Source organism: Macrotis lagotis, chromosome 3 (genome assembly GCF_037893015.1).
Source record: "Macrotis lagotis isolate mMagLag1 chromosome 3, bilby.v1.9.chrom.fasta, whole genome shotgun sequence".
In the NCBI taxonomy this organism is placed as follows: Eukaryota; Metazoa; Chordata; class Mammalia; order Peramelemorphia; family Peramelidae; genus Macrotis; species Macrotis lagotis.
The window spans coordinates 274,190,290-274,214,970 of record NC_133660.1 but is presented as its reverse complement, the minus strand read 5'-3'; the positions used below and the strand labels follow the sequence as shown (position 1 = coordinate 274,214,970).

Here is a 24,681-nt window from a genome sequence, read left to right as displayed (position 1 = left end):
ACCACTCAGTTTCAAAGTGTTTACTAATCTTAGTGTGAACTAATCTTCAAAGTCATTAAACTATGTGGACCCTAATCATAGCACACTAAGCTTGCGCCCCAAGAGATGAAAAGCTGAAGGAAAGAGACCCACTTGTATAAAAATATGGACAGCAACATTTTTGTGATAGCAAAGAACTGGCTGCCAAGGGTTGTCCAACAATCAGGGAATGGCTAAACACCTTATGGTAAGTGAATGTTTCCTAAGAAATGAGGAAATGAGGATGTCTTTGAACTGAGGCAGAGTGAAGGGAGGAGCACCAGAAGAACAATTTCAGGTTGAAGATAACACTGGAAAGGAAAATAATGGGTTAAGAAGCCATGACCAGTCCCGTCTCCAGAAGGCCAAGAACACAGCACACTAATCTCCTCTTGGCAGAGAGGTGGTGAACCATGAGGGCAGAATGCGACAGGCGTGCTTAGACATGGCCGATGCAGCTTGTTTGGGTAGCTATACCACTTTGTGACAAGAAAGCTTTATATAGGAAGGAGCAATGAGAGTGATACTCTCAAAAGGGAGAAAAGAGCAGAATGTTCTTTCAATGAATCATTTAAATGCATACAGAAGAGAGCAGAAGGCACTCCAGATAACAGGACACAGGCAAGTCGGGAACATTGGAGCTACCACAGTAAATCAGAAACAATTTTTTAAATCAACTACGTCGGACATAGGGGAGATTCACAGACTCATCCGCAGTCCTCTTTTCTGCTCCTCCTTGGACGGGGAAATGTCCGTGATGGTTGGTGTTTGTCAGTTCGGAAAGGGATATTTAAAATGTTTTAAAATTGCAAGTTGGAGGGTATGTAATTTTTTCCTGGAAGAAATAAGAAGTCATGCAAGTTTTTCCAAAAGGCGAGCATCGTGGCCAGCCCTCTGCTTTGGGAAGGTCACTTTGGCAGCCGTGCTCAGAGAAGCCGAAGGGAAGAAATGAGGCAGAAATTGATGAGGAGACCACCAATGTGATTCAGTTGAGAAGGTGATGATGGCCGAAGCCAGAGCAATGGCTGCATGAGCGGAGAGAAAGACAGATGGAGGGATGGGGGTTGGGAGAAGGGGGAAGGGGATAAGAGCAGGGGGGGAAAACCAATAAAATCTGGCAAGAGATTAAATACGTGGGGTGAGAGGGAGGAGCTGAGGATGACTCCAAGGTTACAAACCTGGGTGAGCAGAAGGACATGGATGCTTACCCCATTATGGCTATGCTAAGGCTGTCCAGATGGAGATGACCAGGAGCTAGGCCAGGTCCAGGCTCAGAAAACCTGGTAGGATTCAGAGATTAAAGAGCCCTTTGCCTAGAGCTGATGAGGGCATCAGGAGAGAGAAGGTCTGGTACAGTTGACCTTGTACCTGACCCCTAGGTCACCGGTCAGCTTGGAAAGCTAAGGCCTTAGAAAGCAGAGGAGCTCCAATATCTCCAGCCTGGGTGGGGGATGTGCTCCATCTTAAGAAAATCATAAAAAAGTCAAGCATCAGAACATCAAAGGAGCTGAGAGATGTCAAATTCAGTCCCCTCCTTTTACAAAGAAGGAAACTGAGGGGTAGAGGGGAAAGGGATTCAACCCCTACCACCAAATGGCAGAGCCAAGCTTCAAATCTGGGTCTTCAGGCTCCTCATCCAAACCACTGATTTTACAAATGGGGAAGCTGAGTTACAAAGGATTTGTCTTGAGCCACCTATGTGAGGAATATGTGGGTGTTTGGGTTCCACAAGAATGTGAAGGGAGAATTGTTTCCATTACAAAGACTGGGCTCTGCCTAGGGGAAGGAGTAACAGTCAAAAGACTCAATTTGATCAAAAACTGAGATTTCTAAGATGGGTCTCGACCTTCTGCTTTGCTCATGCTCAAGGACATCTCGCTGTTCTAGATCATTAGTGTAACAACTAGGGAGGGGAAAACGTATGGCACCAATGTATATATTAGATTGTGATCCTCGCCTAGGACTGGCATGAAGGGGAATAGAGCCTTTCAATCTGCATAAAAGACCTTCCATTTCTGGCATTCCTCACCCCTCTCTCCCACCTTGAGAGGTGTGCCGTTTAAGATAACTTAATAAAAAACCATTTTAATCATTCTGGATTATGTAGTCCTGAGCCATTTATAACACCTAGCTAGACAGAAGTCAAGCCAGGGCAGGCACCCCTGATTCCCCCCAGGTTTCTGGGACCATAGAGAACCCCTTGGTATGTGCAGAGCTTAGCCGGGATGGCAGTAGCCCCAGCCTTCACAAGTATGCAGGTTCTTTTGGAGCCACAACTGCTGTCAGAGGGACCCAACAGGACTCAGGCCATTGGTGTAAGCCAATTAAGCTCCCACATCTCTTCCACTCCTTTGACCAAACACTCCTCCCCCCCTCCCAGGTCTGTCGGCTCTGACTCTGGGCACCCTCCATGAGCTCCCCTCTGCAGATTCCCCAGCTCCAATATGAGGAAAGAGAGGTGGGGGAGGCCCAAAGGCATCACATCCCAAGGGCTCAGGATCAGAGGTAGATGCCCAGAGAGAACAACTTCACACAGTAGGTGCCTAATAAATGTCTGCGGAACTGAAGTGAAAGCGAAGCAAGCTTGTTTGTTTTAAGTAGAGCCTAAGTGACCAAAGTCTCTGAAGGAGAGAAAGAAGGAAATGAGCACCATGCCTTACTAAAGGTTTTTAATTATTCTCATTTGATCCTCCTGGGAGATAATGCTTTTATGATGTTCAATCTACAAGTGAGGAAGCTGTGGCAAGCAGAGGTGAAGTGACTTGTCTGGGGTTATACAACTCATAAGGATCTGAGGGCAGTCTATCTATCATGCCTCCTAGGAACCCCAAACAGGATTAGAAGAGGATAACCCTAACCTTTGGGATGGAAGCTTCCAGCACCTCACTGGGGTCAGTGTGGCCAAAGAAGGCCAGCCCAACTCTCTCACGAGAGCCCCTCCAAGAGGGACCCAGGACGGGCACTGTGGGTAGTGACTGAAGTGTGTAACACAGATGCTGACATCCCTCTAGGCTTCACCACTCCCAAGATAGACAAGACCATCGTGGAAGCCAGGGAGGCTGGGCACTCAAAATGACTTCTCTGGCTCCTGCTAATACATAGAGCCTTAGAAGGTTTCTCTGCACAGAGTGGGGCGGTGAGGGGAGGCCTGTGAGGAGCCCAGCCTCACTTTTCAGATGAGAGACAGAGAGACTTAAGCACGGTTCCCCAGCTAGAAAGGGTCAGGACCAGATTCGCCGGAGGGTGCACAGGAAATTCCTGGCTCCCAGTCCATCCCACCTCAAGGAGGTCAAATGCCAAAAGATAAGGAGAGAGCACAGGGGGTACTAGTGCCAAAGGGGGGTCAAACTGAACCACAACCCCCCAGGTCACCTGGAATGATTCAGGGGAAGCAATAGGGACCCTGGAGGATGACAGGGGTGAGGGACTAGGGTGGGGCCAGGCTAGGATAAAAAGGGCTCCCCCTAGACCACTGAGGGGGGGCACCAGCTGCTCGTTCCTCTCCACCCTTCCCCCATTAGGCAAGGCTGGCTGCCTGCATAATTACTTGTCAAAACCTGTTAGTAGAGGTAAGGCCAGAGGCAATGAGGCAGGCTGTTAATTCCAGAGATTCATTTGTTTTAATGACTTTTCGGGATCAGAGGCCCCCAGTCTGCCAGAGCCTGGGGATGGGGGGGGGGTCCTTCTTCTAACTAAAAAAGTCCAGCTACTCTTCTCAGTGGCTCCAAAAGGTATGAGCTCCCCTGGGTCCAATTAAACCTTCCTTGACCCTGAAGCCTTCCAGACCTCAACACTGTCCTCCTTCCTGCCAGACACATTAGCAGTTAGAGAAGGCATCTTCCCAACTAAACACTTCCTGCCTTGCCCCTTGTATCCTCCTGATTATAGTTTCCTAAGTCAAGTCGCCTCAGGTATCTTCAAATCCTGCCCACTGCCCCCCAACATTCTGAGTCACCATGAATCTGCAGGAACAGAACTCATCTATCTCTTCTCCTCCCTCCCCACCCTATACCAGAGAGGCACCTGCTGCTGGCACTTGGGGCTCTGAGACAAGTCACTATGAAGGGCAAAGGCACACTGAGACTCAAAAAGACAGAGAGGAAAAGAGACACAGAGAGAGCACCAGCCTCAGAGAGACCTGCTTGCACAGGCGGGCACACAGGATGGATCCCCTTCAGAAAACAGCCACCTGTCAGGGGCAGGCCATCGCATTCCCCTTTGCTGTCCAGTGAAGTGGAAAGAGAGACAAGCCATCCAGAAGCCAGGCTCCCACCTGCCCACTGGCAGTCAGTGTTGTCAGCATTCCCGGCTCATGGGGGCAAAGAGAGAAAGGACTAAGGTCACAAGCACAATAACCATTTCCTTCGCCTCAGGCCCAGTGCAGCCTCACACTGACCAGGCCAACCTTAGCATCTATGCTTCCTGCCCTTGTGGCCTGAACCCCAGCCTGGCATCAGCAAGGGTAGCACCCAACAGTGTGCTTCCAAGCCTGGGTACCAGAGGAATGGGGAAGGAAAGGTTCAGAAAGAAGTTCCACAAACGCCATCCTGAATCTGAGCTTCCCTTCCCTAGACAGGCACGTCCCACAATCCTGCCCTCCCTCCTACCCAAGCCGTCAGGGTTCACTTTGGTCCTCCCCACAATCAGTGCAGTTCCCAAGTCGAAGCAGAAGAGCCAGCACTGGGTCAGCACCATGGCCAGCAGCCTACAGAGGCTCTCAATTCTGCAGGAACACACACACACACACACACACACACACAGACCCCAGATACACACGCGCACACACACAATGCACAGACACACCCACAACACAGACATACACCACACACAGACACACGTGGATACATATAACACAGAGACATAACCCAACAGAGACATACACAACACAGAGACACACACTGCACACTACACACAGATACACACAAAACACACAGACACACAGACTGCTGCCCCTGAACTTCCTGATACCTCACCATGGGCCAACTGGATAGCACAGTGGATCAACTGCTTAGCATCGAGTTGGGAAGACCCGAGTTCAAATTCAGTCTCAGACACTTCCTAGTTGTAAGACTAAGATGAGCTCATCCCTTCCCCTGTCTGCCTTAGTTTCCTCAGCTTTAATATAATAGCACCTCCTCCCCAGGGGTGAGACAATTATTGTTAAGTACTTAACTAACAGAAAATGTTACCTGGCTGAGCCCTGGCAGACCAAGACCAGTCAGATATCTCCCCCGGGAAGGAAGGCTCCAAGGGCCCATGGGCAGAGGCTGGGCCACCCTTCCCCACCCTTGACTAATGAGCTTGTCCAGGGAACCCCAAGGAAACCCCAAAGGCTCAGCCAACTGACCCTCAGGTCAGAGAATCCAAATCTGAGTTTTTGAGCAGCCTAGGCCATCCTCAGGAGAAAGGGCTGGAAATCTGGAAGTGAAAAAGCAGCTCTGGCAGAGAGTCTAGGCACTGTCCTGGGGACCCCTCCCTACAACTCCTCAGCTGTAGGCTTAGGGTGGTGGGGTTGAGGTTTGACAGACTGTTGCCACCTCTCCGCTCATGTGACAATCATTCACGTTGCCGCGAGGTGAAATGAGCTGGGCTCCAGAGGACCATGGTTCCCAATGGGAACACCAGCATTCATTTCCACCAGCCCCGGGTGGCTCCCAGCTTCCCCTTCTTGGCAGTGCCACCCAGGAGTCCTCATCAACACCTCACACAGGCACCAAGTTGTTGTCGTCAAAGACGAAAGGGTAGACAAAGCCTTATGAACAGTGCAGGTGGTTGGATGGAGGCAGCAGCTCTCACCTGCCCTGACCCACCTCAGCCCATGATCAGAAGACCAGAGCTTTGGAGCTGCTTGGGACCTCAAAGATCATCTAAGTCAAAATCCTTCCATTTAAAGAAGAGAAAACAGGGTGTCTCACCCAAAGTCGCATAGCTAAATAAAGATCAGAGGCAAAATCTGAACTCAGATCTTCCTGACTTCATGCCCACCACTCTATCCATCACATCAATCCCTCCCTTCTGAGTGTCTGTAGAGAAGTGGAACTTCCAGCCTTCCCAAGGTTTCCAGAGGAGGGTCATCATTCCCACTTTCCTTGGCTTTCAGATCCTAAACTTAGTTATTCAGAAGCAGAAACCAGGCTGGACTGTGTAGTGAATGGAATGGAGCAGGTCTTGGGACACCTGGGTCTTCGTCCCTGCCTTCAGCAAGTCCCTTCCTCTTTGGGTCTCAATTTCCCCTTATCTGTAAAAGCTAGAGTGTCTCAAAGTCCTGTCTTGATATCTTCAGATGTCTCTGGGGCTAGGGTCTTTATGATTTGGTCAAAGTTGGTCCTTGTCTAGGACCTGGGATCCTGGGCACTCGCTCCTCTGTCAGAGCTTGGGGTGGCCACAAATGCAGGGGCAAGCAAGGAGGGGGGGCTGAAGATCAAATCACTCCTCTCACAGACCCCAGGAGGAACCCACACTCCTGTTCAGAGTGGTCTAGGGAGGAGACAGCATCAGAAATGTTCCCAAATCATCCAGGGGAGGAAGTGACCTGAGAAATTCACTGGGGACCACCAAACCAATGAGCCAACTCCGGACCTTGTGGCCAAGGCTCCCTGTAGCTACTGGATAGGGCCCAGACTCAGCTTCCTCCCTCCACCCCAAAGCCCATTCTGTCCACCCAGTCCAGGATATCACCTCAGCCTCAGTCCTTCCAAGTTCCCTTCTGAGGAGCCTACAGAGGTCCATGACGAAGACTCTACCAGACTAGGGCAGCCCCCCAACCCAATTAGGATGCTCTGAACACATGACAGCCACTACCCAGCCAGTCCCAAGCATGGGTTCTCTGCCCATCCTCCTGGCAAAGGCTGCCACTGACAGGGCATCACCTCTGTGAGACTTCCTCACCCTCATTCCTCATTCCTAACAGTTAAGCAGCCTGTGGACAAAGTTACTACCAGGCGGAAGTGGCACCCAGTGGGTCAGCCAACCCTTCCAATTGGTCTCTTTTCACCAGGTGCCCTGCCCCTTGGCCATCCATCGCCACCTGGCTGAGGGAAGCCCACCGATTCCCTGGCATGCAGATCTGCAAAAGGGGGTTGAGACCCTGGGTCCCTGGGGGGGGGCTCGGGGGCTCCCGAGTTGGGCCCCACACGAGAGCAGAGGCTGGAGCACCCCCGGCTCCCCTGGCCGCCGCCAGCACTTACCCAGAAAAGAAGGTTGAAGAGGAACATGAGGTACTTGACGCCCTGGAGGCAGGTGTGCGCCATGCCGCAGCGCCGCAGCTCTAGGAGGAAGATGAAGGAGAGGTCCAGGTAAAAGACCACGTACTTGTTGCCCTTGGGGGACGTGTACTTGGCCTGGGAGGCCTTGGGGCCCGGGGGCCCGCGGCAGCCGAAGGGGGAGGAGCCGCCGTGCCGGCCCCCCGCGCCCGTGCCGGGCCCGGCCCCGCAGAGGCCGCTGGGGCGGCGGAAGGCGCCCGGCGCGAAGCCCGCGTCCTTGCTGTCCAGGGACGGGCTCCGGTGGTAGGTGGACTCGTCCGTGCTGGACCTGCGCATGGCGGCCCCGGCCAGGCCTCCCCGGGCGCCGCCGCTGCTCAAGGGCGGCCTCGGCCCGCCGGCCGGCCCGGCCCGCGCCTTCCTCTCCTCCTCCTCGTCCTCCTCGTCCTCTCCTCCTCCTCCTCCCCTCTTGCTCTTCCTCTCCTCCTCCTCCTCCTCCTCCTCCTCCCCCCCCGCCGCGCCCCGGGCTGTGCTTGCCACCCCCTGCTAGGCCGGCGCGGCCCCCCGCGCCCGGCTCCCCCGGGCCTGGCCCATGCCCGCGGCCGGCCGAGCCCCGGAGCCCCCCGCCACGACCACCCTCCCGGCGGCTCCCCGGCGCACACTGCGGCCTGGGCACTCGCCCTCTCGCCGGCTCCCGCCCGCCCGGCGCAGCCAATCCGGGCCCGCGGCCCGCCCCCCCGCCCCGCGCCCCCCGCCCCCCGCGCCCCTCCCCTCAGCCTCCGGGAGCCCGGCCCGAGCGGGATCTGGGACCCTACTCCCCCCCGCCCCCCTCGGCGAGCCAGGTGGGAAACCTGTCGGCGATGCCGGGGTTCGGGGGGACTCCCGGGAAGGGGAGGGGGGTCCCCAAGCCCAGGCCTGGGGCTGCACGAGGAAAGGAGGCGGGGGTCCCGAGCCCGGCGCCCTCCGAGCCTCCCTCCCCCGAGGTCCAGACGCCTTCAGGAGCCGGGGGGAGCAGAGGAGGGCGCAAACGTGGGGGTGAAAGTCCAGGGGGGACCTTAGGGAGAAGCGGGGGCCTCGGAGGGGAGCAGCTGGCCAGCCCTGGCCATCCAGGGAGCGGACCGGGGGGGGGGGGGCTGCCAGATCAGGCCCCCGGGTCTGAACTGGGCAGGATGTCCCGGAGGACGGGTCCCTGGGCCAGACCCCCTGCCTGGGGAAGGGGAAGAGAGTGAGGACCTGTCCCATAGCCCCGGGCCCTCAGCTGGCAGTGGCCTGCTTGGGCAGGGGAGAGGAGCTCGGACAGCCACCTGCCCCCCGGCTCCAGGAGCTCCAGGAAGTGGGGGGGGGGCTAGGTGTGAGGTCAGGAGGAGAAAAGTGGCACCTGAGGCTGCAGAGAACACGCGCCCCGGGGAGCAAGTGGGTCACCGAAAGGAAATCGGGTCAACTCCCCCCCCGACCCCCCACCGGAACAGCGCACACACACACACGCACACACACGCACACATGCACACACATACACGCGCACACACATGCACACGCACACATACACACACATACACACACGCGCGCGCACCCTCTCTTCAGTAACCAGGAGGTCTGGGGGAGGCACGCCACCCTCTGCCCACATCCTCTGCCCTGCCCTCCCCTTCCCAATCTCCACCCCCACCGCCACCCCGCCATATGTCAGTCGGGCTGGGGTCGGACCAGGGGGGAGGGTCAGCCCTTGGGCGCTATGAGGGGGCACCCACCTCCTGTGCCCCCCATTCCCCCCCCAGCGAGGACACCCTTAGTAAGCACAACAGCAGCCCACCCAGATCCTGGCCCTCTGCTGACGCCTGGTGGCCGAGCCGAGAACTCCACCCAAAGCCCTTCCTGCCCCACCCCCAACCGATGGGCTCCAGCTCCTCCGGCCTCCTTGCCCCCACTGTTCTAGGGTGAACACAGCTGCTCTCCCTGAAAGCCGGGCTCCCCGGAGTCCACAGGGTAGGCCCTGCCACATCCCCAGTGTCAGGGCACCCCCATGGCCAGGAGGGATATTCTAGTCCCTTCTGATCCTCCAAATCACTGCCTGATCTTGGGCAGGTCCTTTCCCCCTCTCTAGGCGGGCCTCAGTTTACCTTCAGTAAAATAAAGGAAGTTAGTCAAGATGACCCCTAAGGTCCCTCTCAGCTGACAGAATCTATTCCATTCCCGGCATCAGGAAGACTCATGTTCCTGAGTTCATGTCTGGGACACTTATTAGCTATGTGACCCTAGCTAAGTCACTTCACCCTGATAGCCTCAGTTTCTTCATCTATAAAATGGGCTGGAGAAGGAATTGGCAAACCATTCCAGTATCTCATGACATCACATGGGGTCAGGAGTGTGAACTCAACTGAAATGACTGGACAACAAGATCCCATTCCATTCCTGGTGGAGGCTGAGGCCAGCTGACTGCATTGGGGGTGAGGGAGGATGAAGGATGCTGACACACCCCAACACTCTGGGAGTAGGGGCCCCAAGCTATTAGGTCAGCTTCACATGGGTGGCTATCTTTGGGTGTGCGCCCCAGGCAGAAGCAGAACTGAGAATTTGGGGGCAGCTAGGTGGTGCAGTGGATAGAGCACCAGCCCTGGAGTCAGGAGTACCTGGGTTCAAATCCGGTCTCAGACACTTGATAATTACCTAGTTGTGTGGCCTTGGGCAAGCCACTTAACCCCATTGCAAAAACCTAAAAACAAAAAAAAAAGAACTGAGAATTTGCATGGGGGGGGGTTATGTGTGTTGTACCTCTGTGTCTGTGTGTCATCTGTGTTTCTGTGTGTGTTTATGTCTTATATCTATGTGTATTTCTGTATGAGAGTCTATGCATGTGTCTGTGTATGTCTTGGGTGTCTACATCTGTGTGTGTGTGTGTGTGTGTGTGTGTGTGTCAGGAGAGCCTGCCTGCCTAAGGGAAAGGAAACGGTTGCTTCGTTCTCTTCTGACACCCTTGGGAACATCCTTTACTGAGCTTGTAGAGAGAGAAAATTAAATGGGACAGAAACAGGAGAGACAATTAGCCATGGACTCCCTCCTCTCCAGCCCCAGCTGGGCCCAGAGGGTGGTGGGCACCTGGCTTGGGACCGGGGTGGATGCCCCCAGGCACAGATGCTCCCAGCAGCTGCACAGCCACCTGGTGGAAACCCAAGATGGCAGCACTTGGACTGCCCCCCCCAGACCCTCCACGGCCTATCCCACTGCGCTGTTCCTCAGCTCCCACTAACGGTCCCATCCAGAGAGGAAGCCCCCTGCTCTCCCATGATACCCAGGGCCAGTTTTTGGCTTTCCCTCGTGTTTTGCACCTCCTGCCTCCTTTTCCAAACACACAGGTCTAGGAAGACTTTCACACCACTGTTAAGTAATTAGAGGTAGTTAGTGTGGCATGGGGGGGTTAGAGTTCTGGGTCTGCAATCGGGAAGACCCAAGTTCAAATCCAGACTCGTTTGCTAGCGGCGTGACTCTGGACAAGTCACTTGAACTCTGCGTGCCTCAGTTTCCTCACCTATAAATGAGATCATCTCTGTAAAAAAGCACTTAGGAGGTCAGCTCTCCATTGGCTGCGGTCCTCCACAAGTGCCACACAGTAGGAAGAATGCAGCACCTGGCTCCCTGCAAACCTTACTCATCGGAGCACAGAGTTCAGGAACAAGGCTGGCCAGGCCCGTAGGGCCGGGCCAGACCCCCCTCTTTCCTCCTCTCACTCCTAATTCCATGGTTCTGCCCTCTGGCAGACCCCAGAGGACCCGCTCCATTTACTAGATGCTAATAGATGCTAAGAAGGCATCCATCCCTCAAATATACCCCTCAGGCTGGGCTGCAGACCACACCAGGCTCTATTCTCCAACCCTGGTGGCTGGCCTGCAAGTCAGTTTTGCCTCTGTCCAGCTGTCCTTGTGTCTGTCCTGCTCTCCATTCATCTGCCCCTAGGTCTGCAGTGCCCCTTGTCTCCCTCTCTCTGCCCACATGTCCCTAGTAGCCCTCAGTTTTCAGCTCCCCTCCAGCCCAGAGCTCCCAGGGAGCTGTCCCTGTCTTCTCTAGGCAGGGCTTGGTGGGAGGTTCCCCAGGAGGCAGTGGGGTCATATGAGTGATGAGCAGAAGCAGGAGGCACAAGGCTGGCAGAGGGTATGACATGGCTGAGAGCTTAGGAAGAGGGAGGCTGGCAGAGTCCCAGGCAGGACAGAGGCCAAGTTGTCCCCTGAACCTTGGCCACTGCCAGTCCTCGGCGGCTCCCCTCTAGCTCTCTGACCCCCCAAGGGCATTCTGGCCTCCCCCTCCCTCCTGCCCACAAGGAGCAGTCAAGGGTAACTGAGGGCTTAGGGTGCACCGCTCCCAGGCCCTGCTAGTGGTCCTGGGAGTAAGAAAAGCGGGCCTGGGCTCTCCCGTCTCCACACAAGGCCACCTCTTCCTTGAGACCTGAGGAATCTCCTGATTCCTCTCCCTCTGTGTGCTCCCCCCACCCAATGCCTGGCCAAGGTTTTTGTCTCTGTCTCATAGCTGTGGGGATAAGGCAACCCTTAATAGGAACCATGAATTTGTATGGTATATATGTGTTGTATCCGGGAGAGAATGGAAGTTCCCTGAGGGCAAGGAAACCATTAGCCTTGAAAGGCTCATCTACTCAGGACCCTGGCTCCCTCCCTCTATTTGGTAACCAAAGTTGAGAGCTCTTCCCATAGTCTCCAGAGGAGGGGGCCTAGGCTAGCTCCTCCTAGAGACTCCATTTGAGGAGAGGGTCCAGGCTAGCCTTCTTATCTTTTCCTCCTGACTGTACTCCTTTGGACTTTTCCATCCTGCCCCATGACAGAGGCATCTCCTCCCTATGCCACCCCACTACCACCACCCTCTTCAGCTTCTGGTAGTTCCCCCACCCCCATTAGTGTGTAGGCTCCTTATTGGCCCTGGCACAATGCCTAGCATGTGGTAGGAACCAAAAGAACCACTTAATCATTTTTCTTTCCCTCATTCTGTTCTCCTTGTCTTGACCTCATTCTCTGCAGCCAACGGAAAAAGAAAATGGAGCAGCTGTGCCCTCCCCCTGTCCCATCCCCTGTCACCAGGCAGGCCTATCTCTTCACTCTTTTAAGTCTCTATGCTGTTCTTCACTTCCCCTGCTGGCCACAGCTCATTCAGAGAGCCAGCCTTCCCCTGGCATTCTTCTATAACGACTGGACCAAGCACTTCTTTTCAGCCCATAAATCTTGTTTCACCTTGTCTGTGTGCTTTAAAATTCTGAATTGATGGGGGAGCTCCCTGTGTAGCCTCATGAGTCTCTTCAGAGGAATCCTATCTTTCCTCCTCCCAATTTTTTCTCAATTTTTTTTCTAGAATTTGACTACACGATTTCCTGTCCCTCTGGGGCTCTCTTCCCCCATCAAATTCAGCCAAAAGAATTCTCTCCCCTTTCTCCAAACTCTTTGGAATTTGCTTTTTTTACAGGACAAGATACCTCCTTCCACACCCCAAAACTAGTTCCTATTCCTGAGATTCAGATCCAGACCACCTCCCCAGCTGGTTCCTCTACCTTCTGAAGAAGGAAATGACCCCTAAGGCAAGTCCCTTGTTTTGCTTTTTTCTATCTGGTCTGGGAAGACATAATCTGGTGACAAAGTGGCTTCTGGTCCTCCCTCCACTATCAAACACAATCTCTTTTGCATGGGGCATGAGCCCCCTTTTCCGATGGTGAGGTTCATTGTACCAAACCTCAGTGACCTCTCTGCAATCAAACCTGCCTCCCTAGTCTCTGCCCTCTAGGTCCTCTTCCTTGTTGCCTAAGCTTTGGGCATTTGCTTGTGTCAGATTGCCGAAGGCCCCGGTGTCCCTTTCTTGGGTCTTGTCTTGGTGAACATCAGGAGGGCCCTACTGGTTTTCATCCCCCACTGCTGGGTCTCTCCCTCCGGTCTCCAGCTTGGTGAATACACAAAGACAATTTGACTCCCTCCCCCCGGCCTTTCCAGTTTCAAGTCCTTTGGATTCAATTTGCAAGACACCTGGAAAATACATTTTTAGCAGCCTTTGTCAAGTGCATTCCATTCCAGGCCGGTATCCTGTTATTCCTGCATTTTAACTTTTGGTTCAGAAATTAGAATCCCATTCCCAGCATCTCCTCACCCCATTGTCCACATGCCAAATTACCCCTCTCTTGAGTCTCTCCGGCCTTCAAACCCCACCTGGCCCCTTCAGCCTTGAGTTGCCAGTCCAAGGCTCGCTCTTTGTCAAGAATCCACGATTCCTTCCGGCCAGATCATCCACGTCTTTGTCAATCATCAGATGTGAGTCGTTGTCATAACACTTGGAAAATCTCTGGGTCTTCTTAGGGATGTGTCCAGGGAAGACAGCAATGTTCTCTGGCATCCAACTGACAAAGAGCTACCTCAATTTCCCTGTGCAGGGAGATCCCCAACCACCACCATATTGTCTTCTTCCTGGGTCAGCCCCTCATGGAGCAATTCTGTGGTTCTCTGCTTTGTCCTTGGAGGGGGGCAGCTACTTCCTTCTCAGAGCATGGCTCCCCTCCCCCAATGATTTGTTCCAGGCTTTTCTTGGCACCAGGGGCTCATGGGGTTTTACCAGCTCCATCACTCTCTCGGTACGGGTTGATTTGCCTCTGCTGCTCGGACTCTTCTCCTACTTTCTGCCCCCTGACATTGGAGCCTCTCATCTAGGTGTATTCCTTGGAGAGGAGAGGCATTCGCATACTCTGATGCTGCGTGGTCTCCCCAATTCTACACCTGGAATAGCTGGGTAGGAAACCAAGGAGATGTATCTTATGGAGACCTATGCGCAGGCTCTGCTGTGCAACTAGCTGACCCTGTGAGCCCAGATGTTCCACACTAGAGAGTGGGAGAAGCCCCCAAGGCCAAACCCTATACCTTGCTCCCAGGCCATTCTCCTTCCTGCCAGGTTGAGGAAGATGGTAGCCTCCAGGGTGCCTTGCCTCACCTAAGGCCTGCAATCTGATCATGTCATGTCCTTTATCACCCCCCCACACACACACACACATGTCCTTGGGGATCTCAAATTCAGCCCTTGCTCTAGAGACAAGAAGGAAAGGTATCAGGAGGCAAGGCTGTGACCCCCTGGTGGATAACTTCATTCAGTCACCCATCATCTGTTGTGTGGGTGCTCCTTATCCTGGATCCCTGAGGGAACAAGCCCCCAAAGACCAGTTCCAGGGGGAAGCAGAAGAGCTGGGGGGGGAAGTCAAGACGAGAAGAGATGCTCTACATGATGATATTGATGTTTGTCCTTCATTTTTTCTTTTTTTTTTAAGGTTTTTGCAAGACAATGGGGTTAAATGGCTTGCCCAAGGCCACACGGATAGGTAATTATTAAGTGTCTGAGGACAGATTTGAACTCCAGGGCTGGTGCTCTATCCACTGAGCCACCTAGTCGCCCCTTGCCTTTCATTTTTGAAGAAGACTGTGACATCAGGAAGTGATGTCATGATAAGCACATGAACTAGATTTGAGTGGGGGGGGCTGTAGTAGGCCAGCCTTTCCCTGGCATTCTTCTACAACGACTGAACCATGCACTTACTTTCTCCTCCAGAGTCATCTGGTCCAGTGACCAGACATGAATCAGGATGACAGGAGATGGTCCTGGATGCGAGGCCATCAGGGTCAAGTGACTTGCCCAAAGTCACACAGCTAGTAAGAGTCAAGTTATTTGAGGCTGGATTTGAATTCCCATCCTCCTAACTCTGAGGTCAGGGCTCTATCACTGCACCACCTAGCTGCCCTAACTAGGGCTACATATGGGCATGAGGACCACTAATACTTGATGAGCTAAACCTGCTTCAGATTCAGTTCTGCTGGCTTTCATGGCACGATGCCACCCCAACTTCCTGCCGGAGAGGGCAGCCACCCCCTCCTCCCACCTCATGGCTCTCCCCCTCCTCGCAAGGCTCTCCAAGGTCTGTGTCAGCTGCACTAGCAGCAGGAGGGCCACACAGAGGTGTGCCAACACGGACACAGATGCTCGGACAGCCCAGCCACCCAGGAGGCTGCTAAGAGGAGCAACGGCTGACCAGGTGGTTCCATCTTAAGACCAGTGTCTCCCAGAAGGTCCTGATTCCCTTGGGCTCTCTCAGAGGAAAGCCCCTCCGGCTGCCCTTAGCCACAGAATCTGGGGGAAGGCGGGCAGTGTCTCCGGCTTGCCTCGACCTCTAGAACTGTCCTGATCCCATCAACCAGCCCAGCTCAACCCATCAAGGGACAGAGGTGTGGCCTCTCCAGCCTGGCTGTGGAGTCCTAAAAATAATCATACCCTTTTACCCTCTTATGGACTTACTAGGAACATGCTCTAAAACTGGTAGAAGGGGCAAAACCCCTTCAAAGGTGCTTAGAGCGGCATTGTTTGTCACTGCAAAGTGGTAGGTGACCCCCATCTGACCAGAGAAGGCAGGGAGACAGGCTAGCGGTCAATGCGAAAGGAGGAAGCTGGGAGAAGAAGGATGAGCACAGAGCCAGGGAATCCACATTGACTTGGACTCTCCAAGAGCCAAAAAGGACTGGAACGAGACAGCAGCAGCACGGCATTCTGGGCTACAAATTTCAGTAATTTCAATCAATCATTAAGCAGAGAATGAACGCCTACTGTGCACGCCTGGCCCGGGGATGGAGCAGAAAGAGCTTCCACTCCCGGTATGGTCCTCCTCTCTTTGGGTGGCTTGACCACCTCACCCTAGGAGTTCAGTCCGTCCAGAGATGGACCTTAGCCTCAGTCTCCCTACTCTGCATTTCTTAGGCATGTGAGAAGTGAGCAGGCCTTTTTCTGGTCCTTTCTTCTCGGGGGAGGGGGGGCGGGAATCTGGGAGTCTCTTTCTCTGCCCCTCTGACTACGTCTGCATGTGTGGCTCCTGCCAAACAAAAAAGGATGTGGCTGGGGCTTGGGGGGGACCACAGGAAGGAGTCTGTGGTCAGAGAAGGGGCCAGCAGGGGACTCCAGGAGTCCAGGGGCCCCCAGGAGAACAGATCCTGGGAATGGGGAAAAGGGGCTACAAGCCTGGCTAGAAGACGCCTATGGGGCAGTAGTCCTGAGACCTAGGCCTGGAAAGAGGGGGCACGGGAGCATGGAACAGCAGGAGGACACAGCAGCTTGGCCCTGGTGGGGTTCTTGGGTGGGACTTGAGCCGACTCTGGGAGGGAGCCTTCCCTTGTCTCCTTGAGGTCATGCCATCTCCCTCGCAGGAGTGGTGCCCAGGCTACCAGGTTGCATCCTCCCCAGGCCCAAGCCAGGCCAAATTCTCCCTCCCTCCCACACCCTCATCCCTGTGCTTCCCAGGCGCCATCTCTCTCCATTTGCCACCTAGGGGCCTCAGACTCTGGCGCCAGCCTCCGGGAAGTGCTGCCCACACTTCTCCCAGTCCCTCGTCAGCCTCAACTGGGTGCCCCCCAGGGCCCCAGCCCCTGGCAACACCTCTGGCACATGATGGGAGAGACCAAAGCAAGTTTCCCGGGACCATACATCTCACAAATCAAAGACCCAGAAGCCTCGGACCAGGCTGGAGGTCCAGGGTAGTCCACAGAGTCAGGTCCACTGGAGGCCCAACGGGACCGCCCAGAGTCCAGGGTAGCCCCTAGAATGAGGAAGCACCTGAGAACAACTAAGTGGGGGGTTGGGGGGAGTGAGCAGCCTGGTTTCTGTATGACTGACAAGACTTGTCTAGTTCTTGAAACATCCAGATCCCGTCCCCCACTGCTGACACAGCACCATCGCCGAGGAGCCTGGGGCCCAGAGAGCCAGCAGGCAGGGTGACCCTGTTCCGGCAGTGCCCCCAGGAAGCCAAGCAGCAAACACCAGGAGAGCGGGGTTAGAGCCTACGCTGCTGGGCACACTGCCAAGGCCCCTGAAGGCCTTCCAGGGAGGGTCAAGGGCAGAGGCTCAGCCAGGCCCAGCTGCCAACCGCTGGCTATGGAAAGGCCGGACAGGACGAGCACACGCTCTCCCTGACAACCCCTCCCCAGGGCTCTGGGCCAAGCAGAAGCTGCCCAGGGGAATGACAACTAGAGACAGGGTCTGCATAACGGCCCCCCCACCCAGGGCAAGGGGAACAGGAGAGAGGAGGGAGGCTCCTCCCTCACACTTGTCGGTTCACTCAGAGCTGGTTCCTGTCCCCTCTGAGGACCCTCCAACAACCCTGTGCCCATAGACAAGGAAACTGAGGCTCCTGGAGGGGCCGAGAGAGACAGAGAGAGAGAGAGAGAGAGAGAACTGGTCCCATCAGCAGCCCAAGAGACTCAGGTCATTATCTCCAGATCCCCCCATTCTAACTGCCGCTGCCCAGAAGGGTCTGGTGTCTCCCAGTCTCTCTACTGGGGCCCAGAGTCACCGAGCTGGTCCAGACTGTGGGCAGGGCCAGGCTTCCCAATCCCAGAAGGTGGGGCCTGGCCCAGCAGGCTCCCTAACTCACAGGCCAAGTATGTAGGCTGGGGTGAACCCTCCAGGGAAGAAGCTGCCCCCCCCACCACAGAGCCCCGGGGCCCAGCTTCCTCCACTCATCTCCTACCTGTTCTCAGGCCCGAAGGATGGTCTGCTCAGGAGGGTCCCAAAGGCCCGGGCGTCTGTGTCGAAGGAGGAAGCAGAGAGCCCTGCAGGAAGGAGCCAACTGGACGTCAGGGGTCATTCTGCATATTTCCTGTCCTACTCAGAGCTGGGGAAGGAGGATCTGGAACATGGGAGGGGACTGCCTGGCAGGGGGGGAGGTCCAGGCACATGGTCGGATGGGACCTGCAGGGAGTGGAGGCCCTGCCAAGGGGGCCATGAGAGCCACCTGATCACCCAAGAGCCCAGGCAGCCAGAGACTATCCCCCCTGCCCCCCACCCGAGGCAGGCTCCTCCTCAGCCATGGGGTCCTGGGTCCCCAAGAAGCTGGGGAGGCCCATGGCCTCTTCAGTCTTGCTCTCCTCACACCCCAAACCCTCCATCTCATTTCATAGCTTTAGATGTAGCCCGGGACCACCCCAGGGCCTCACACACAGGAGGAGCTCAATGTTACTGGGACTGGAGAGAACTTAAGCAGCCTCCCTCCCACCACCACCTCCCCTCACAGAACTGGGCTCGGGCCTGGGCCTGGGCCGTTCTGAAGCAGGGCAGTGAGGGCATCCCCAGAGATGGAGACTACCTCAGAGGGTCAGCTGTGGGGACAAGCTGGAGGATCCCCCGGGAGGCCTTGGGTAGCAGGAAAGACAAGCCAGAGCCCACCCTAGAGAAGCAGAGACCCTGGCCCAAGTGGGGGCCACAGGCTTCTCCTCGGTCCTAGGGACACCTGCCTAGCCAGGAATGGGCCCTCCTGCTGGAGAGACCCAGGTTCAAATCCTGATAGAGCCTGGGTGGGGAAGTTCCCACCCCTCGGGGTCATGTACTTCTGGGGTGGTGGGTAGAGCTATGTTCTGTCTCTAGAGATAAGCATCCGGATATATCTCTCTGCCTAGAGGAGGCAGAGGCTGGCAGACCACCTCTGACCCCCCCCTTTTGGCTCTGGGTGCCGCAGCCCCACGAAGCCAGCCTTCACACTAGTGGGGAGCACAAAGACTGGGTCTCATTCATCTCCAGCTCCCCAACAGGCCTGGGGAGAGGAGGGGATGCTGGCACATGTGTGTGGTGTGTGTGTGTGTGTGCACACATGTGGACATGCACAGCCTTAGGGGGAAGGAGCTGGATGGATGGGCTGTGCCAGGGTGTGGGCATTTGTGTGTGAGTCTCTGCTGCCTACCTCACCATCGCCCAGAGCACATCTGGACAGCTGGCAGATGAATGGAGTTGCCTGTGAAACCTCAGTACCAATCTCTCCCACTCACCTCTTGTCTTGGGCTAGACCCAAGGGGCACACAGGTTCAAGCCAAGAGCCAAGGTCAGACCCGGCGGGATCCCCAACCCAGTCAGTGTGTGCACCTGGGGGTCTGCTCCCCACCCGGAGACTCGGGATAGATCTGCAGGAGGAATGTCTAAGCCCGGTCAGCAGACAGGGTGGCGGTGTGCCACTGGGATAGCCATCCACTGGGGCTGGGCCTGGGAGAAAGCGAGGCACTGCCTGAGCCACCCCAAACATCTCCCAGCACTAGGGGGATGAGGTCAATCCCTTGGAGACCCTTCTGGAGTGGGCAGCAAAAGGGCTGTCCTCCTGGGAGGCCAAGGGCTGGGCCAGAGGGGAGCTTTGGGGGTCCCACCCCCACAGCAAGGAGCTGCCCCCACCACACTTCCCTAAAGCCCAGCCGCCCTCTGGGCCCCTCGTTTTAAAAAGGGGCAAGAGACCTAGAGACTGCCTCACTCAGCAAAGACCAGGGGCGCAAAGAGGGTGGGTCCCTCCAGCAGGTGGCAAAACTCAGGGCAGATGAGAGGGTACTGAGGCAGAAGAAAACACACTGACCAGCTGTGTCCAGAGGGGACGGAGAAGAGCCGGAGGAGCAGGGGGCAGGGGCCCAGGTCCTTATTCAGGTCTACACACATTTCCCCTCCCCAGGCTCAGGCACCAGTGGGTGTCACCAGCCAGTCTGCTCCTGGGATTTCTGGAGTGCAGAAACCCCCCAGGAGGGCGCCTAGCCCAGGATGGAAGATCCAGGAGGCCCAGCCCCCAGCTCCCTGGGGGATGCCAAATGGCTTCATGACTAATTAGGCTACATTTGAAACTGTTAACGAGCAATTAGGCTGGCAATAAAGAGCGTGGCTGGCACGGGCCCCAGCAGCTCTAACCTGCATCGTGCCCTTCTCGGGGAGCGGTGGCAGAGAGCTCCAACTGTCATGGAGTTAAAGTTAGCCCGGCCACCTCAGCTGGATGGCCGAACCCCTGTTTCCTCCTCCAACGGATGAGGAGGGGTCCCTGGGGCCCGGGGCCTGTCTCTAAATCGGGCTTTGGATGCCGCCTCCGACACTCACAGATCGGGACCCTCATCTGTAAAACAGGGATACTTGTCACAGCAGCTTCCTTCCAGTGTGGGTATGAGGACAAACGAGGCAATGATGGGGACACAGGTAAGTGGGGAAACTGGGACGGAGAAGGGGGATAGGAGCTGAGGCTGGGTCTGAGTTTCTGGGGCCCAGCCCACTATGCCCCACCCCCTCAGCTCCCCCAGCTTTGAGGAGAGGGCTCAACAAAAGTCTCCTCCGATCCCTGCCTCCTCCCCCAGCCCCATCAGGGACCATCCATCCGCTCCCTCATGCCCAGTGTTGAGTCCTCACCACCCCCCAGGTCCATCCAACTTTTGTGTGCTAGTGCCAAGGGCGAAAGATGGCAAAGACAGCCCCGACAGAGGAGCGAGAACTGGCTGGGCTTCCCAGCTGAGTGTCCTAGGTGGCAGGAGTCGTGGGGAGCCTCAGCTGTGGGGGGGTACCCCCATTCCACAGGGCACTTCACCCACCCCCACACAAGGACCTCGCAATACCCTTCACCTAAGCCAATGGTGGGGTGGCCTGGGAACAGCCGGATCTTGAAACAAAAGCTTTGCCCGGGAGATTGAGGACACCCCACCCCAGCCTCTGCCCTAGTGGACACCAAAATGCTTCCTCTCTGCAGAGTCTCCAGGAACAGTCTTGGGGGGGGCTTAACCTGGGTCATGGAGGCTGCTGGCACACAATGGGCTTCTAAAGGGGCGCTCACTGGGAGGGGGGTTATCAGTTCAACTTTACAGCTGGGCTAACAGAGGTCAAGTCCATACTCTTACTGGAGCCTGGACCTGGTTTTGGGTCTAGGTGGGAGGGGCTTGGGCTTATCTGCCCCTCCCCCAGCCTTGGCAGAATCAGGTGGTCTTGAAGAGCTGATGCCCCCAAGCTGTTGGCACAGTCTTCCCAGCCCCATGCCCAGGGGAGGGCCCCGGCATGACCCGAGAGCCGGCAAAGAGCTCATGGACGGCCCAGCGAGGTCAGAGCCGGTGGCTGCCAGGTCTGCCCAGGCCTCTTCTGCCCCGGCCCCCCTCCCCAAATGCCCTCGGGGGGGGGGGGTTCTCAACTCCTTCCCAAAGCACAGTGTTCACACGGATGCTGAGTGTTTGGGGGAGACCAGGACTCAGGGGGCCCATCTCCCAATTAGGGCTTTTGCTGATCAAAAAAACATGCAATCACGTCAGGGGGCCCAGGAGCTAGGGTTCGGATCCAGGGTGACCCCGATGTAACCAGAACTTCATGGGTGCCAACTGACTTGGGGTTAAACAGGAGCCCGGTGACCTCGCCAAAGGGCGGCCAGCAGCCCTGGGTGCCCTTCAGGGAGCGTTCCAGCGTGTCCCCTCCCTCTCTAGGGAGCTCCCCCAGGAAGTGGCCGTGGGGGGCTGCTGTGGACTCTCTGGGATGCCTGGGCCACCCCACCTGCTCAGCTGCCTCAGCATGGGCCACTGAAGGTGCCCTTGCTCTACCCATGCGCCACTTTTCCCGAGCCTGGGCTTCAGTTGTTTTGGGTTCAAGTAGCCTAACCCTGGGGGTGGGCCTCGCTCCCAGCCAGGGCTTTGGGAACCAACCCTCCAGGCCCGGGGCGGGGTCAGCCCAGAGATGCGGCTGCCCTGGACCAGGTCCAGCTCTCTCCAAGCAGCTGGTGGCACTGGGGGAGCTGGGCTCATCTCTGTTCATCGTTCAACACTTGGGTCCCCCCTTTGGGGGGTGGGAAATGGGAACTGGGGAGATGTTCCTCCACGGTCCTGCCCTGGGGGGGAAGGGCTGAGGGGGAATGGGAGCTGGGGGAGATGCCCTCCCCCGCCACGACCCCACCCTCCAGGGGAGGGGGAGCTGAGGAGGCCGGGAGGCCGGGAGCCCATCCCTTCCTAGCAAGATGAGGTCTGGCAAAAACAACATTCCTGGCTAAAAATAGCCCCAGTGACTCCCCGACACCAGGAAGTTTGGGCCCCCAGGACTCTGGGTCAGCAGAAAATCAGGGCGGGGAGATGGAGCCCATCCTGGACCCCGGCCTCTCTTCTCTCCCTTTCTCACTGGCATAGCTGCTCTTGGAGCTGGGCCAGATCTTGATGGGGGGAGGAGAGGAATCCTCCGGACGGCGGTGGCCCAGGGTTGGGGGCAGGGTGGGGCGGGGCCCCTGGCACCAGAGGGAGTGCCCCCCCCAACAATGGGCTTCGGTACAGGATGGGCTAGAGCCTGGTGGACCAGGGTGGGGGGCGAACCTCCGGCACGGTGAGTGCACACACGAGAATGGGCATCACACACTCACCCCCTCACCCCCTAACACTCACTCACACTCGCCCTCCCACACATCCTCACACTCACATCCCCCCCGCACTGGCACAGCTCCCCCCAGGCACATGCCAGGCACGCTCCCTCACCCCCACCCCACTCCCTCCTTCCTTAGGGCATCTCAACTGAGAACATCTGGCTCCACTTTGGGGTGGGGGGAAGAAAAGGGGGGCACCCACGTGTATCTGGATTCGCTGCCCAGGGTCCTGTGGAGCGGAACTGAACAGGTCCCCTGGGGCACCTGAGCTTCTAGAAGGGGCCGAGGAAGAACCCGCCGGACCCTCCCCCCCTTGCAGGCGACTCCCCCTTCTCCTCTACCTCACCCATCCATAGACTGAGAATCTGTTCTCCAGCGACATACCCAAGGGTCCCGGGCTGGAGGAAGGGGAAACTAAGTGTGTTTTATTGAGGGGGGGTGGTGATTGGAGGAGGAGAGGGAGATAGGGGGGCCCAAGCAAGCCCAAAATGGGGAGAGCACCTGAGGGGGCCCCAGTAGCCCTCCCCCCATGCGGGGACTTAGGATAACTTGTGACTCCCACTCGGACTGGTCACCCTAAGCTGGAGTCCTCAGCCCTGAGACAGGGCTAAAGGCCAAGAAAGAAGAGGGGTAAGGGCCCAGGCCTCTGGCGAATCCTCTCTGGCTCTGAACCCCAACTCAGCTCCTCCCCAACCATCCCTCAGAGACCCTGCTCTCCTCTTAGCCCCCTCAGGCGGACCCCCCAAACCAACCATTAGCTCCCCTGTCCTGCTCCATGCCCCCCCACGACCGTAGCAGCTGAGGGGCTGGCTGGTCTATTGGGTGGGCCCCCCCCCCGAGGTCCAGTTCACTCACTGGCATGCCTTTGTTTCCCTCGGGGGTGATCTCCGCTCTGCCGATCCTCCCTTCCAGCAGCCCCGGCGGCAGCCCCCGCCCCGCACGCCATCTCTGACTCACCCTCTCCCTGCTCAGAAATCACTCCCAATTTCTGCCTTTCTGGGCCATCTGGGAGCTGAGCTGTGGCGGGCTCAGGGGAGCAGCCCCGGCGAGGGAGCCCTGGCCGGGGAGCTGCTCGGGGGCCCCCCCCACCCCAGAAGGGCTGCTGGCCTTCCAGAGATTCGCCTGGGCCTCTGGGGACAGAGGATGCCCATCCCCCAGGAGCTGCCCAGACCCACACCCTCTGTGAAGAAGAGCCCTAGGGAGCCACAGCACCCCAGGGAGCCGGGAGAGGGGTCCTCCCACTGGCTGAAATAACCACTTTAAAAGCCTGCTGTATCCTTGAAAATTCAAGGAGATAAATGGTGGGGGGGTGACTGGGAGGGACAAAGTGGCAGAAGCCCCCCCAGGGAAGAAGAGTTCCCAGGAGACCCTCCAGACTCCAGCCTCCCCCCCACAACAGAGGCAGAGAGAGGTCCCCAATACAACCCTGCAGAGGCAGAGCCCCTTCTGACGGCCCCCAAGCCCACCAGAGCAGACCCGGGAGACCCAAAGGGGATCCAGGGTGGGACGCTACCGAGAGAAGGGAGGGGGCGCCTTCTGTGGGCCCAGCTGTCCGGGCAGTGGTGACCAGGGGGCCCTGAAGCAGCAAGGCCCAAGAGGAAGAACTCACCGGCCAGCTGAGTGCCCGGCCTCCGAGACGTCCACTCAGGGGTCCCAGGGAGGCCCTGCTTCCAAACCCTGCCGGCTCAGAGAGCCCTGGGCCAGGAAGGCAGGCACCCCAGTCCGGAGGATTGGGGCAGCCCCTCCACGCCCCCCACCTCTCAAACAACACTGAGCTGCCTTTGAGCAGGGCTGCTGCCCCACCCAAGGCAAACATGCCTGTGGTGAGAGCCTGCCTGGCTGGGCCCCCCAACTCCATCCTTAGGGGGGACATTGGGGAGGGCAGACAGGAAGTATTCCTCCCCTTAGTGGGGCCAGCAGGAACTGGGAGCCCCTCACCCCAGGATATCCCAGAGGGAAGAAGCTAAGAGGAACAAAGGGCTCACCTAAGGGGGGGCTGTCCAGGAATTGGGGGTCACTCTACTCGGCAGAACTAGCTTTCCTGATGTGAGTGGGGAGACCAGCCCCTGGAATCAGCTGGGGCTGCAAGAGGCCAGGAGGAAGAGGGGTCCCATTGAGAGTACAAAACTGGCCATGCAGTCCAGGGGGAGAACCCCACCCCTCCAGGGCTTAGTGCTGCCTTCCCCTGCCCCCCACTCTCAAGGCCCCTCCCGATCTGGACTGCACAGTTCTGGCCAGGCCGCTCCAGAGCCAGGGCAAGCGCCACTCGCACCCAGGCCTCGCAAGCAGACAGGCTTCTCA

General features: G+C 57.0%; 1 protein-coding gene across 3 annotated transcripts in view; it reads right to left on the bottom strand.

The window, feature by feature from the left end:
- The window catches only part of TSPAN4 (tetraspanin 4), a 68,319-nt gene extending 48,210 nt beyond the window's left edge, over positions 1–20,109 (bottom strand). The window contains exons 1-3 of one of the 3 annotated variants that reach the window (XM_074230769.1): positions 19,926–20,109; positions 17,743–17,824; positions 7,206–7,285 (exon numbers count right to left, since the gene is read on the bottom strand). In XM_074230769.1, coding sequence (XP_074086870.1) covers positions 7,206–7,268 — 63 coding nt within the window. In that variant the 5' untranslated portion in view covers positions 7,269–7,285; positions 17,743–17,824; positions 19,926–20,109. Of the gene's footprint in view, positions 1–7,205; positions 7,557–17,742; positions 17,825–19,033; positions 19,395–19,925 lie in introns of those variants that run through there. The other 2 variants (XM_074230768.1, XM_074230767.1) reach the window with 2 other exon arrangements.
- Positions 20,110–24,681: the final 4,572 nt, after the last annotated feature.